The 15060-nt window shown below is 40.2% G+C and overlaps 1 protein-coding gene across 7 annotated transcripts in view; it reads left to right on the top strand.

Annotated features, from left to right (window-relative positions):
- entpd3 (ectonucleoside triphosphate diphosphohydrolase 3) overlaps window positions 1-13671 on the top strand; it is a 42317-nt gene extending 28646 nt beyond the window's left edge. For 6 of the 7 annotated variants that reach the window (XM_060823002.1, XM_060823013.1, XM_060823004.1 and 3 more), the window contains 2 exons: window positions 327-464; window positions 12605-13671. In XM_060823002.1, coding sequence (XP_060678985.1) covers window positions 327-464; window positions 12605-12793 — 327 coding nt within the window. In that variant the 3' untranslated portion in view covers window positions 12794-13671. The remainder of the gene's footprint in view (window positions 1-326; window positions 465-12604) is intronic. The other variant, XM_060823003.1, reaches the window with a different exon arrangement.
- Window positions 13672-15060: the final 1389 nt, after the last annotated feature.

Raw genomic sequence — 15060 nt, 5'->3', positions numbered from 1 at the left:
CATCCATGGAGATTTTGGACAGATGTCAAACGCAATGCAAATTGACAGGGACTGACGCAAAACAAAAAGGTAGGAGTAGTTCTGTTACAACAGACATTGTGTCGATGTGAATTCACTGTGACATGATTGACGAACTGTGGGCGTGATTTCTACAGCACAAATTTTTAAAACGTGTTGGCTGTAATGTGATTATAGTGCCAACACATCAAGCGTGATTTTTCTATAATACAGGGTTGCACAAGAATTAAACCATCACATTATAGTAGAACTGCCTGTACATCATTATCAATGCAAAAAGGAAACTAACACTATTACCTGTCATGCAGGTGCAGCAGTTATTTCCAAACGTGTCAGACCAATTTCGCAGATCATATTGTTTCAATGCAAACTACATCTATGCTGTACTTGTGCAAGGTTACAAGTTTGATCAAGAGAGTTGGAAATCAATAAGCTTTCAAAAAGAAGTAAGTGCAGACAGATGAAAACCTTGTTTGGTTAAAATGGCCTGTTACTTGTTTGGCAGTGATTTATTTGGGGTGAGGAGGGATTATGCTCCAATTCTACGTTTCATTCCAACTCTGGTGATGGACATAGGGAATTCATCTCTTTTTGCAGCCAGAGTATAACAATGAGCTGGTGATGATCAAGTCGAATTTTAATAATCCCACTGTACAAAATCACACCAGAAAGGTGAACCAAGTCTGGGTGTCATTGCTTTTAACTTTTCAAAATTTTCAGCCACGTGTTGGATTGTGCCTTTGTACTTGTGAGACACTGACTAAGCCATTTAGTGTTGTTTTCAGTCACAAACTCATACTTTAAAGCACAGAAGGAGACCATTCAGCCACTGTGTCTGTGCCAGTCAACAGAGATCTAACTACATTAATCCAATTTTCCAGCTTTTGACACATAGCCCTGGAGGCTATAACAAAACAAGTGAATATCCAAAGTGAATTTTTAAACATTACAATTTCTGACTCAACCAGCTTTTCAAACCAGTGAGATGCAGAGTGAAAAAAGAACTTTTGGACTCTCCTCTTGGTCTCCTCCCTCTTGCATTACTTTTATACCCCCTGATTATTGACCTTTCTACTAATGGAAAAAAATGTTATGTCCCTCACAATATTACACACTTCTCTCACTTGCCCTCTCAACCATTGTTGCACCAAGGAAAACAGCCCTATCCATCTTCCTCATACTTCAGACCCTCTAATCCAGGCAATATCCTGGTAAATCTCCTTTGCACCCTCTCTAGTATGACCACATCCTTCAGAGAAATGTAATGATCAGTGGTTAGCACTGCTGCCTCACAGTGCCAGAGACCTGGGTTCAATTCCTGCCTCAAGCAACTGTCTGTGTGGAGTTTACACATTCTTCCTGTGTCTGTGTGGGTTTCCTCCCACAGTCCAAAAATGTGCAGGTTAGGTGAATTTTCTGCACTAAATTGCCCATGGTGTTAGGTGAAGGGGTAAATGTAGGGGAATGGGTCTGGGTGGGTTGCTCTTCAGAGGGTCAGTGTGAACTTGTTGGGCCGAAGGGCCTGTTTCCACACTGTAAGTAATCTAATCTAATCAAACTGCATGCAGTACTCCAGTTGTGGCTGAATCAATGCATATACAGTACCAGAGTAACCACTTTGCTGTATTGTATTGTATGCCTTGCCTAATAAGGGAAAGTATTCCATGTGTCTCCTTAATCATTTTATCAACCTGCCCTACTATTTTCAAGGATTTGTGAAAATGCATACTAAGATCCCTCTGATCTTCAGTATTTTTCCAGGGTCCATTAGCCTTTAGCAGGACACTAGCCCATGGTTTTCAGATCAAATTCCACTTGCCACTGCTCTGCTGAGCTGTGACTGTTCCATAACATGCTTCTGCAGTTCACAGCTATCCTCTTCACTCCTTACCACCCTACTAATTTTTGTGTCATCCCTGAACTTCTCAGTCATATCCCTATATTTAAGTCTAAATCATTAAGGAACACCACAAACAGCAAGGGCCCCAGTACTGAGCCACGTGGAACCCCACTGAAAATTGACTTCCAGCCACAGAAACAGCTCTCTACTTCCAAACTGTCAGACAATTTTGGATGCAACATTCCACATTGCCTTCATTTCTATAGGCCCATATTTACTTGGCCAGTCTGCCATGAGGGATCTTATCAAAAGCCTTGTATAGGCAGTTGGGAGAAAGCACATCAGAATGAGGCACAGCTTGAGTGAGTGTGTTTCAAAAATGTTGGAACACCATGAGAATTCAGTGCAGATGGGGAGAAGTGTTTTTTTTTGCATTTTATTCTTTGCTTCATAGTTTGTAAGGTTTAACTGGACAAATTGAAGCCCAGCACAAAACAAAGAGTAACAGCACAGGAGAGCATAAGTTCATTGGTTGGTGTCAGCTGCTAATTTGAATATCTATTTTGAATTGCTTTCAGGTTAAAGATGAATAGGATAAATATCTTACAGATGAAAAAATTAAAGACCAGTAAAATCGGTACTTTAGAAAAATAAGAACAAAGTAAATTAAATAGACATGCAGAGCCAGGCAATGTGTTGTACCTGACTGATGTGGGAATTGATGAATCTCATTGTGGTTGATAGTGACCACATCTGTAGCAAGTACTGGTTGCTTGAGGAAATCTGGCTCTGAGCTGACAAGATGGAGTCTGAGCTTCTAACACTGTGTCTTACTGGGGAGGGAGAAGAGTTACGTGGATGCTATGTTTCAAGAGACTGTCACAATCTCTAGATTAACTACCTTAAATTTGGAAGGTGTGACTATGAACGAAGCAGATACACGAACAGAGGATGTAATTGTACAGGCACCTCAACTGCTGTCCTCGTCCAACAGGTTTGAGATTCTTGTTCTCTGTCTCGTTGAGAGTGGGTGATGTAGGGAGGATGAGCAAACTGACTGCAGCACTGTGGAATATTCAATGAGGGTGGGGAGAGAAAAGAGAAATATTGTTGTAATTAGGCATCGTATAGTCAGGATCTAGACACTTTGAAGGTCCCAAAGGTTGTGTTGACTGCCCAGCTCCAGGATATCTCATCTGGGCTGCAGAGGAACTTGGAGTGGGAGGGGAAAGATCCAGGTACAATGGTTCATGTAGATTCCAATGACATAGAAAGAGGAATGAGGTTCTAGTGAGGGTATTAAAGTGAACTGAATTAACTTTATTGTATACAAACAACTTGTTGCTAAATTCGAAAGCAGAAACAAAAAGTTAATAATTTCTAGATTACTCCCTGAGCCATGAGCTAATTGGCACAGGATCAATAAGTTTAAACCAGTAAATGCATATTTCAAAGATCGATGTGGGAGAAGTGAGTTTCAATTCATGAGCATTAGCCCTAGTATTGGGGAAGGAGGGAACTGTTACAATGGGATTTGCTCCAGCTGATTAATTCTGGGACTGGGGTCTGGCAATAACCACAGCTGTAAGTAGGGCTCTAAACTAAATTGTGTCAGGTAGGGTCCATTTACATGGGAAATGAGATAAGCAAATTTAAAGGAGATGGCAGGAGTGGAGATTAGTGGATAAGGCTTATTGTAACCAGAAAGTAAAAGGAAGTGGCAGAATGTGTGAATGTCATTTTGCACCAAGCAATTATACAAGAGTAGGGAAATTTGATAACAGGACAAACTTAAAATATTTAAACCAGAAAATACTCCAGTCTGGAAGAATGGTACAACAATAATCATATCTGATTTTAATAGGCATATAGACTGGATTAGTCAAATTGTCAAGAGTAACTCTGAGGGAGGGTTCACTGAATGCATTAGAGATTGTTTCTTGAAGCAATATATGTGGAACGAATCAGGGAATCGGTAATCCTGGATTTGCTATTGTGTCATAAGATGGGACTAATTAATGATTTGGAGGTGCTGGTTCGGACTGGGGCGTACAAAATTAAAAATCACAACACCAGGTTATAGTCCAACAGGTTTATTTGGAAGCACTAGCTTTCAGAGCGCTGCTCCTTCATCAGGTGGTTGTGAAGTTTAGGATTGTAAGACACAGAATTTAGAGCAAAAGTTTAGTGTGATGTAACTGAAATTATATATTGGAAAAAACCTGGATTGTTTGTTAAGTCACTCATATTTTAGAATGAGCATGTTGGTTTTAGTTCTTTCATATGTAAATCACAGAACTTTTTAAAAGTTACATTCTCAAGTGAACTTTAACAGTGAGAGGGGAAAGATATAAGAGAGACATAAGGGGCAACATTCAGTCATAGAGATGTACAGTATGGGAACAGACCCTTCTGTCCAACCTGTCCATGCCGACCAGATAACCCAACCCAATCTAGTCCCACCTGCTAACACCTGGCCCATATCTCTCCAAACCCTTCCTATTCATATACCCATCCAAATGCCTCATAAATGTGGAAATTGTACCAGCCTCCACCACTTCCTCTGGCAGCTCATTCCATACACGTACCACCCTCTGTGTGAAAAAGTTGCTCCTTAGGTCTCTTTTATATCTTTCCCCTCTCACCCTAAATCTATACCCTCTAGTTCTGGACTCCCTGACCCCAGGGAAAAGACTTTGCCTATTTATCCTATACATGCCCCGCATAACTTTGTAAACCTCTATAAGGTCACCCCTCAGCCTCTGATGCTCCAGGGAAAACAGCCCCAGCCTGTTCAGCCTCTACTTGTAGCTCAGGTCCTCAAACCCTGGCAACACCCTTGTAAATCTTTTCTGAACCCTTTCAGGTTTCAAACATCTTTCCGATAGGAAGGAGACTAAAATTGCACGCAATATTCCAACAGTGGCCTAACCAATGTCCTGTACAGCTGCAACATGACCTCCCAACTCCTGTACTCAATACTGTAACCAATAAAGGAAAGCATACCAAATGCCTTCTTCACTATCCTATCTACCTGCGTCTCCGCTTTCAAGGAGCTATGAACTTGCATTCCAAGGTCTCTTTGTTCAGCAACACTCCCTAGGACCTAAGTGTATAAGTCCTGCTAAGATTTGCTTTCCCAAAACGCAGCACCTCGCATTTATCTGAATTAAACTCCATCTGCCACTTCTCAGCCCATTGGCCCATCTGGTCAAGATCCTGTTGTAATCGGAGGTAACCCTCTTCGCTGTCCACTACACCTCCAATTTTGGTGTTATCTGCAAACTTACTAACTGGATCTCTTATGCTCGCATCCAAATAATTTATGTACATGACAAAAAGTAGAGGGCCCAGCATCAATCCTTGTGGCACTCCACTGGTCACAGGCCTCCAGTCTGAAAAACAACCCTCCACCACCACCACCCTCTGTTTTCTACCTTTGAGCCAGTTCTGTATCCAAATGGCTAGTTCTCCCTGTATTCCATGAGATCTAACCTTGCTAATCGGTCTCCCATGGAAACCTTGCCGAACACTTTACTGAAGTCCATATAGATCACATCTACTGCTTTGCCCTCATCAAGCTTCTTTGTTACTTCATCAAAAAACTCAATCAAGTTTGTGAGACATGATTTCCCAAGCACAAAACCATGTTGACTATCCCGAATCAGTCCTTGCCTTTCCAAATACATGTACATCCTGTCCCTCAGGATTCCCTCCAACAACTTGCCCACCACCGAAGTCAGGCTCACTGGTCTATAGTTCCCTGGCTTGTCCTTACCACCCTTCTTAAACAGTGGCACCTCCAGTCTTCCAGCACCTCACCTGTGACTATCGATGATACAAATATCTCAGCAAGAGGCCCAGCAATCACTTCTCTAGCTTCTCACAGAGTTCTCGGGTACACCTGATCAGGTCCTGGGAATTTATCCACCTTTAACCGTTTCAACCATCCAGCACTTCCTCCTCTGTAATCTGGACATTTTGCAAGATGTTACAGTCTATAACTTCCATATCTTTTTCCACAGTAAATCCTGATGCAAAATATTCATTTAGTATCTCCCCCATTTTCTGTGGCTCCATACAAAGTCCACCTTGCTGATCTTTGTGGGGCCCTATTCTCTCCCTAGTTACCTTTTTGTCCTTAATAAAACACCTTTGGATTCTCCTTATTTCTATTTGCCAAAGCTATCTCATGTCCCCGTTTTGCCCTCCTGATTTCACTCGATCTATCCTGTCTGTACCTAACATAGGCTTCCTTCTTTTTCTTAACCAAACGCTCAATTTCGTTAGTTAATCAGCATTCCCTATACCTACCAGCCTTCCCTTTCACCCTGACAGGAATATACTTTCTCTGGATTCTTGTTATCTCATTTCTGAAGGCTTCCCATTTTCCAGCCTTTACCTGCGAACATCTGCCTCCAATCAGCTTTTTAAAGTTCTTGCCTAATACCGTCAAAATTGGCCTTTTTCCAATTTAGAACTTCAACTTTTAGATCTGGTCTATCCTCTTCCATCACTATTTTAAAACGAATAGAATTATGGTCGCTGGCCCCAAAGTGCTCCCCCACTGACACCTCAGTCACCTGCCCTACCTTATTTCCCAAGAGTAGGTCAAGTTTTGCACCTTCTCTAGTAGGTACATCCACATACTGAATCAGAAAATTGTCTTGTACACACTTAACAAATTCCTCTCCATCTAAACCTTTAACACTATGGCAGTCCCAGTTGATGTTTGGAAAGTTAAAATCCCCTACCATAACCACCCTATTATTCTTACAGATTGCTGAGATCTCCTTCCAAGTTTGTTTCTCAATTTCCCTCTGACTATTGGGGGTCTTTAATACAATCCCAATAAGGTGATCTCCCTTTCTTATTTCTCAGTTCCACACAAATAACTTCCCTGGATGTATTTCCGGGAATATCCTCCCTCAGCACAGCTGTAATACTATCCCTTATCAAAAATGCCACGGCCCCTCCTCTTTTGCCTCCCTTTCTATCCTTCCTGTAGCATTTGTTTCCTGGAACATTAAGCTGCCAGTCCTGCCCATCCCTGAGACATGTTTCCGTAATTGCTATGATATCCCAGTCCCATGTTCCTAACCATGCCCTGAGTTAATCTGCCTTTCCTGTTAGGCCCTTTGCATTGAAATAAATGCAGTTTAATTTATTAGTCCTATCTTGTCCCTGCCTGCCCTGACTGTTTGACTCACTTCTGTTCTCAGCTGTACCCGTCTCAGATCAATCTCTTTCCTCACTATCTCCCTGGGTCCCACCCCCCCCCACCTTACTAGTTTAAATCCTCCCAAGCAGTTCTAGCAAATTTCCCTGCCAGTATATTAGTCCCCTTCCAATTTAGGTGCAATTCGTCCTCCTTGTACAGGTCACTTCTACCCCAAAAGAGATTCCAATGATCCAAACATGTGAATCCTTCTCCCATTCACCAGCTCCTCAGCCATGCATTCATCTGCTCTATCCTCCTATTCCTGCCCTCACTAGCTCGTAGCACTGGGAGTAATCCAGATATTACTACCCTTCAGGACCTCCTTTTTTAAATTCTACCTAACTCTCTGTAATCTCCCTTCAGAGCCTCAACCTTTTCCCCTTCAATGTTGTTGGTTCCAATGTGGACAATGACCTCCTGCTGGCCCCTCTCCCCCGTGAGAACATTCTGCACCCTCTCTGAGATATCCTTGATCCTGGCACCAGGGAAACACCACATGATTCTGCTTTTTCTCTTCAGGCCACAGAAATGTCTGTCTGTACCTCGGACTACAGAATCCCCGAACACAAATGATCTCTTGGAAGCTGACGTACCCCTCATTGCATTAAGAGCCAGTCTCAATACTAGAAACTTGGCTGTTTGTGCTACGTTCCCCTGAGAATCCATCACCCCCTACATTTTCCAAAACATCATACCTGTTTGAAATGGGTATATCCACAAAAGACTCCTGCACTAGCTGCCTACCTCTCTTACCCTTCCTGGAGTTAACCCATCTATGTGACTGTATCTGAGACATCCCCCCCTTCCTATAACTACCATCCTTTACATACTGTTGCTGTTGCAAATTCCTCATCGCTTCTATTTGTCTCTCCAACCGATCCACTTGATCTGATAAGATTTGCATCCAACAGCATTTATGGCAGATATAATCCGCAGTAACCCTTAAACTCTCTTTAACTCCCACATCTGACAAGAACATATCACTGCAAAGGCCATTTTTGCTCCTTCACAATCTACAGACCCAGAAAATAACACCATCTTATTCCTCTACAAACACTGCCCCAGATTAAATTAATAGCTATGGCTTATATTTTAAATTTAATCAAGAGATTTATCTCCAAAAACATATAATCAAGAAAGAATCCAATGTACCCACTACTGCAGCCTTTCTCTTGGACAGACTTAAAACAACAATTAACTTATCTGATTCTGTGCTGTGAACTTCACCCAACAGTTCCTCCAAGATTAGTTGTGAATATCACTGTTTGTTAATTTTCCCAGATGCACTCCGATGTCCAGCGATACACGAATTCAAACGGCAAAGGCAGTAACTGTGCAGGTTCTCTCTCTCTCCTGCACTGTCCTCACCATGTGCTTCCTTTGTCTGCCCTTGTCCCTTTTAAACTGCTGTTGTTTTGAATTTTTTTTTCCACTTTTTTTTGAGTCAAACAGAGCTAATTACATAGACAGCTTTGGCCCAAACGGACTAGGCCAGAAAATGATAGCTTGGACAGTTGACAAGCATTGGCAGATGTTTAAGGAGATACTCAATTGCTCCCAACTAAAATATATTCCAAAAAGGAAAAAAAGGTAGTAAGAGGAAGAAAAAAATCCATGGTTAAGCAAGAAAGTTAAAGATATTATAGAGATAAAAGTTAAGGTATGCTATTTTGCAAAGGTGAGTGGCAGTAAAGGTTTCCCAAACATTAATACTAAAAATGTAAAAAAAAAAGCATTGGTAAGTTATCAAAGGAAACTGTCCAAATATAAAAATTGACAGCAAAAGCTTGTATACATATGTAATAGGGATGACAGTAGTCAAAGTGAATGTTGATCACTTGGAGGATGAGACTGGGGAGTGGAATACAGAAACAACATGGTCACTAAATAAATATTTTGCCTCAGTTTTCACACTGGAAAACACCAGTACCATCCCAATTGAAACAGGTAATACAGAGGCTATAGAAAGGAATGAACTTAAAACAATCATCATCACTAGAAAAAAGGTACTGAGCAAACTGTTGGGATTGAAGACAGTCGATGCCTGATGGCCTACATTCTCGGATCTTGAAGGAAGTGACAGCAGAGATAGTCAATCCATTGGTTATAATATTCCAAAATTCCCTTGATGCAGGCAAGATTCCAGTGGATTTGAAAATTGCTAATATAATGCCCTTATTCAAAAAGTAGGAAACAATAGTTCAGTTAGTTCAATGTGTGCCATTGGGAAACAGTTAGAAGTTATTATTAAGGAAATAACAACAGAGCATTTAGAAAGTCAATAACACAATCAAACAGAGTCAGAGTGGTTTAGTGAAGGGTAAGTCACATCTGACTATTTTGAATAATTCTAGCAAAGATGTAGCAAGCAAGGTTGATAACAGAGATTCTACACATGTGGAATGTCTGGACTTCCAGAAGGCATTTGATAAGGTGCCATATACAAGACAGCATGTGGTGATGGGTAACTTTTCAGCTTGTTACAGAATTGGCTGATCAACAGAAAGCAGAGTTGGGAAAAATAAGCCTTTTACTATTTGGTAAGGTGCAACTAGCAGGATGCCCCAGGATTCAGTCCTCAATCTATATTAATGACCTGGATGCATAGAAAGAAAGTACTGCAGCCAAATTTCCAGATGACCCTGAAATACGTGGGAAAGTAAGTTGCAATGAAGAAATAAGAAATTTACAAATAGATATGGATAGGTTAAGTGAATGGTCCAAAACTTGGCAGAAGTAGTTTAATGTGGATCAGAGTGACATTATCCATTTTGGTCAGAGAGTGCTTTGGAACAGAGTTATTAGATTACTTACAGTGTGGAAACAGGCCCTTCGGCCCAACAAGTCCACACCGACCCGCCGAAGCGCAACCCACCCATACCCCTACATTTACCCCTTACCTAACACTACGGGCAATTTAGCATGGCCAATTCACCTGACCCGCACATCTTTGGACTGTGGGAGGAAACCGGAGCACCCGGAGGAAACCCACGCAGACACGGGGAGAATGTGCAAACTCCACACAGTCAGTCGCCTGAGTTGGGAATTGAACCCCGGTCTCAGGCGCTGTGAGGCAGCAGTGCTAACCACTGTGCCACCGTGCCGCCCACCCATTATCTTGGTGTCCTCATGCACGAATTATAGAAAACTAGTATACAGGTACAACAGGTAACAAGAAAGACAAATGGAGTTTTAGCATTTATTGCTAAAGGAATAGAGTATAAAGTAGGGAGGTGTTGTTGCAACTGTACAAGACATGGTGATACTGTACCTGGAGTACTCCATAGAATTTTGGACCCATTACTTGAGGAAAGATGCAGTTGTATTGGAGGCAGTTCAGAGGAGGGTCACTAGATTGATTCCATAGATGAATTTGTTTTATGAAGAGAGATAGAAACAGTACAGGCCTAAACTGTTCTAGAATAAGAGGGTATCTGAGCTACCAAGGGTGCCGATGGAGATTGCCAAAGTAGATCTAGAGAGGATGTTCCTTCATGCAGGGCAATCTAGAATGAGAGGTCATAGATTTGGGATAAAGGGTAGCAGATTTAAAGTAGAGAGATGAGGAGAAATTACTTCTGAAAAATTCACTACAGCAGAGTGCCATAAATACATGAACATTGAGTAAATTTAAAGAGGAGAGAGATAGGTTTTTAATTAATAATGTCTTGAAGGGTTGTGGAGATTGGGCAAGAAAGTAGAGTTGAGGCCATGATATCAATCATGATAATATTAAATAACAGAGCAGATTCAGGGGGCTGAGTCTTCTACTTCTAGTTCTTACTTTCTTGCCAAAATCCACGCCAATTACATAATTTATCAACACTTTCTCCTCAAAAGTTCCATTTGTCAAACATGTGGGCGGCAAGGTGGCACAGTGGTTAGCACTGCTGCCTCACAGCGCCTGAGACCCGGGTTCAATTCCCGACTCAGGCGACTGACTGTGTGGAGTTTGCACGTTCTCCCCGTGTCTGCGTGGGTTTCCTCCGGGTGCTCCGGTTTCCTCCCACTGTCCAAAGATGTGCGGGTCAGGTGAATTGGCCATGCTAAATTGCCCGTAGTGTTAGGTAAGGGGTAAATGTAGGGGTATGGGTGGGTTGCGCTTCGGCGGGTCGGTGTGGACTTGTTGGGCCGAAGGGCCTGTTTCCACACTGTAAGTCTAATCTAATCTAATCTAATAACCTGCCTTTCATAAATCCATGCTATCACTGAGTAAATTATGTCTCTCCAAGTGCACATCATTTCTATCCTGCAGAGTTTTTCCAATAACTTCCCCACCTACTGAGGTTAGACTGACTGGCCTATTTTATTGTAAATTTTGTTGATAATGGGACATTACAATTGCTGTGACACCTCACGTGGCTAGAAAGGATCTGAAAACTACTATCAGGCCCAGATAATTTCCTTCCTTGCCTCCTTCAGTCAGGGTTTATACCTCATCCTGATTTATCTATGTATCGGCTGCTAAACTGGTTAGTACCACTTCTTGAAATTTTACTTATGTATTTGATCTGCAATCTCCCCTTGCCTATCTGAGGGCCTATAATACACATCCAACAGCATGTTTGGTCCATTTGTTTTTTTTTTACTTCTACCATATGGCTTTATTTTATGAACCATCACTGCTATAATTAATTCTTTGATCAATATTGTGATGCCACTTCATTTATTCCCCTATCTCATCTGAATACCCTACAGCCCAGGAATGTTAAGCTGCCAAACCAGCCCATCTTTAATAGGAAACATAGATACCATTCATTTATATGTCTAACTGTGTCTTCAGCTCCTCTATGTTATTCATCAGGCTCCTTGCATTAAAACATATTGTGTTTAGGAAATAAGTGTTTATTATAAAGTTAATAAGTCTGGAAGATAGAGCAAACTCATGCCTTAACTTATAATTTCATTTCAGCTTCTCTTCCCCCCTCTGAAATATCTGTCAAGGTCCCTGTCAATCTAGTTTAAATCCATCCTAACAACATTAACAAACCTGACTATTGTAATTACTAAGATTGGGCAATAACGAATGACAGGAACATAACAAAAGTTAACTGGTTAAGTACAAAAACAGGCTCATTTATAGCAGATATTAATTAGGAGGAGGTTGAAGTTAACCAATTGATTAATTGGTATAAGTTGACTTCTTGGTGGCAGATGCTGTTGCCCTTAATAAGATTTAAAGTCCTTAAATTTCCTAACGGAGATACCGTGGATAGGTTGATCAGGATCCTCATTGTTCTTGACTTAAGCCATCTCCCAGAGTTAAGAATTGGACAAATGAGGCAATTCTGTTAGATGATGGAAGTCGGCTATATCCCTAAAAAGACTTAATGTAGCTCAACCTAAATTTTGCTAGGGTGATTTAATAAGGTATGTCCTTTAAATATTCAGCTATCCTATTCTATTTTGATATGCCATCCCAAATTCTTTTTTTAAAAAAAGTGTTATCCAATACCTTAAGTCTTTCCCTGCTGCAGGCACTAATACTGTACATGAATTATCTAATCCACTATTTTCTGTTACAGGTGAAGAACATCAGCATAGGCTGGTCACTTGGTTACATGCTAAACCTTACCAATCTGATCCCATCAGAAAATCAAGTGATTCAAACACCAATGAGTGAAGGTGTATTCTGTGGACTTCTCTTTCTATTTTCCACTTTAGTTGTGTTCTGTTCAATCTTCATTTGCATGTCAATAATACGTTTTTTATAAAGCGTAATTTAAAGCTGTGAGCTCTTAACAGAATAACTGTTGAATATTGGGAAAGAAAAATATTATGCAAATGATCAAAACGAAGAAGAATACTGAAATGGAGCACCTTTACTGCATTTATAATACAGTCCTTGTGGATTTAATAGGCAATGTTGAAAAGCACTATGGCATCCAGCTGATATCATACTTCCACAGTGTTCTGATGTCCTTCATCCTGGCCACTGCACTGAGAAAGTAGAATAATTTTAACACTAAGCCATAAATTTGACATTAAAAATTGAGTAAGGACCAGAAAGATAAATGACAGTAGAGGAAAAAGTAATGGATACAAATTGTTTAAATATATTATCAGGCTAAATTGAGGATGTAATATTAGCTCAATTTCACAATTAGGGAAACTGAGATGTACTTTCACTATGTGGTATCATTGCTGCTTATAGTGGTTTCTATTCATGGGATGCAGATAGAGAGGAAGTTGTGTGCCTGCCTTCTGCCAAATAATCTGATGAAAAATGAGTTGGCAAGGTAGTCAGTCATGTCTTTTAGTCATTAACATGTAAATGATAGGGTTCAGCATCAAGCAAAGGTTGAGCAGGTGCACAAATTTGAGAGCGCCTTAGCTAGCCAACTTTAGAGGATATTTTGCCATCTGGTAAACCCAAACCATTATCTGCTGACAGGAACTTTAAATACTCTTTTTTAAATCTCCTCTTGCAGTTTTTGTTCCTTTCCCTCAATCCTTACTTGTCTTACATACTACCCCTTAGGTTAATAACTAAATTATTGACAAATTTCAGTCAATAATTCTGTAGGGTATTAAACCACTCATTCCAAGCATGAAGTTTTTTTTAAACTAGAGGTGTATATTTGCTGTGAAATGTCTTGCTGTATAGATCATATAAAAAAGAAATCCAAAATGTAATACTGCCGGTGTTTCTATATATACTTAAGATAAAACTAAGAAAGTCCAATCTTTGCTTCGTAGTGGATTATAGATTAATGCAAACTTAAGACATAAAATATCACTGAAGGGCATTCTGATGTGCAACAAGAACTTATGGGAACACTAATCCCACAATCCAAGCCTTTCATTATTTCTTGTGAAATAAAATGTACTGTATTTGTAAAGAATGAGAATGTACCACCGTAATGCTTCCTATTGTCTGAAACACTAATTATTACAACAATTGAATGAACAAGTGAATGGTCTTCATTGCTGCTTGTTAACTTGCATCTATGGACATTAGAGCTGAGATGATAACAAGACGCAGGAAATCAGCAATAAAAAATGCTAAAAGTACTCATTAGAGTCCACATGTAGGCCAAACCTTGTAAAAATGGCAATTTCCTTCTTAAAAGGATATTCGTGAATAATAGGTTTTTCTGTCAATTCAAAATGGATTTGAGTTCATCTTTAATTCCAGATTTTCACTGTACTCAAATTCCACCATGTTAGGTCCCCGGAACGTTATCTGGGTCTCTAAATTAACAGCCAAAAGGTCAATTTAAGTAAAAGTTCAATTAAATTTTAATTCATTCAAAACACATCCACTTTCAAGACCTAAAATCAGACCCAGCATTTCAAGTCAATGGCTTTTTGCCAGAATGTTTCAGCAACAAGTCATTAACTTAAAATAGCTTTCTAACAATGTAGCAGCACTAAATGAAAATGTTTCGTTTTGACCATGAACTTCAGTATATATTAATATTGAAATGAACTTCAGGGGTAAAAATGCAGCCAGACACGCTCTGACGTTGGGCATTATAGATTATATTACAGCAGCAGGTGCTTGTCCAATAGAACATTTGATCCATGGCTCCACTGGAAACAATATTCTCACCACTGGCGGGCACATTTATACACATTTTTAAAAAGCCATTAAAAAACGTAGTTCTGCAATGACTGCTGGATGCTAATGTGCATTACATACAATAATATACTAACTGTATTGCACTCATGTAAAGGAATTGAATTTATTCCAATACCACTGTCAATAAATAAAGTTATTGATGCTGCCATTTTGCAGATCAAGCTCCTAAGAAAATAAATTGGTTTGAACTGGTTTACATAGATGCTTGATATTTTCCACTTAAAGCATTAAGTCGGATTTTACAGTCACAAATGAAGCAACTGGCATTGAACTGTCCCAACGATGGCTCCAACTTCAAGTCACCACTGCCTAACACCAACAACAATATAGGGCCTTTGGAGTCAAACATCCAAATACATTGTTCAATAATGTTTTTGAGCAGTTGTAACTGAGTAA

Source organism: Hemiscyllium ocellatum, chromosome 4 (genome assembly GCF_020745735.1).
Source record: "Hemiscyllium ocellatum isolate sHemOce1 chromosome 4, sHemOce1.pat.X.cur, whole genome shotgun sequence".
Taxonomy (NCBI): domain Eukaryota; kingdom Metazoa; phylum Chordata; class Chondrichthyes; order Orectolobiformes; family Hemiscylliidae; genus Hemiscyllium; species Hemiscyllium ocellatum.
The sequence above is the reverse complement of the archived record's forward strand: the minus strand, read 5'-3'. Positions and strand labels throughout refer to the sequence as shown.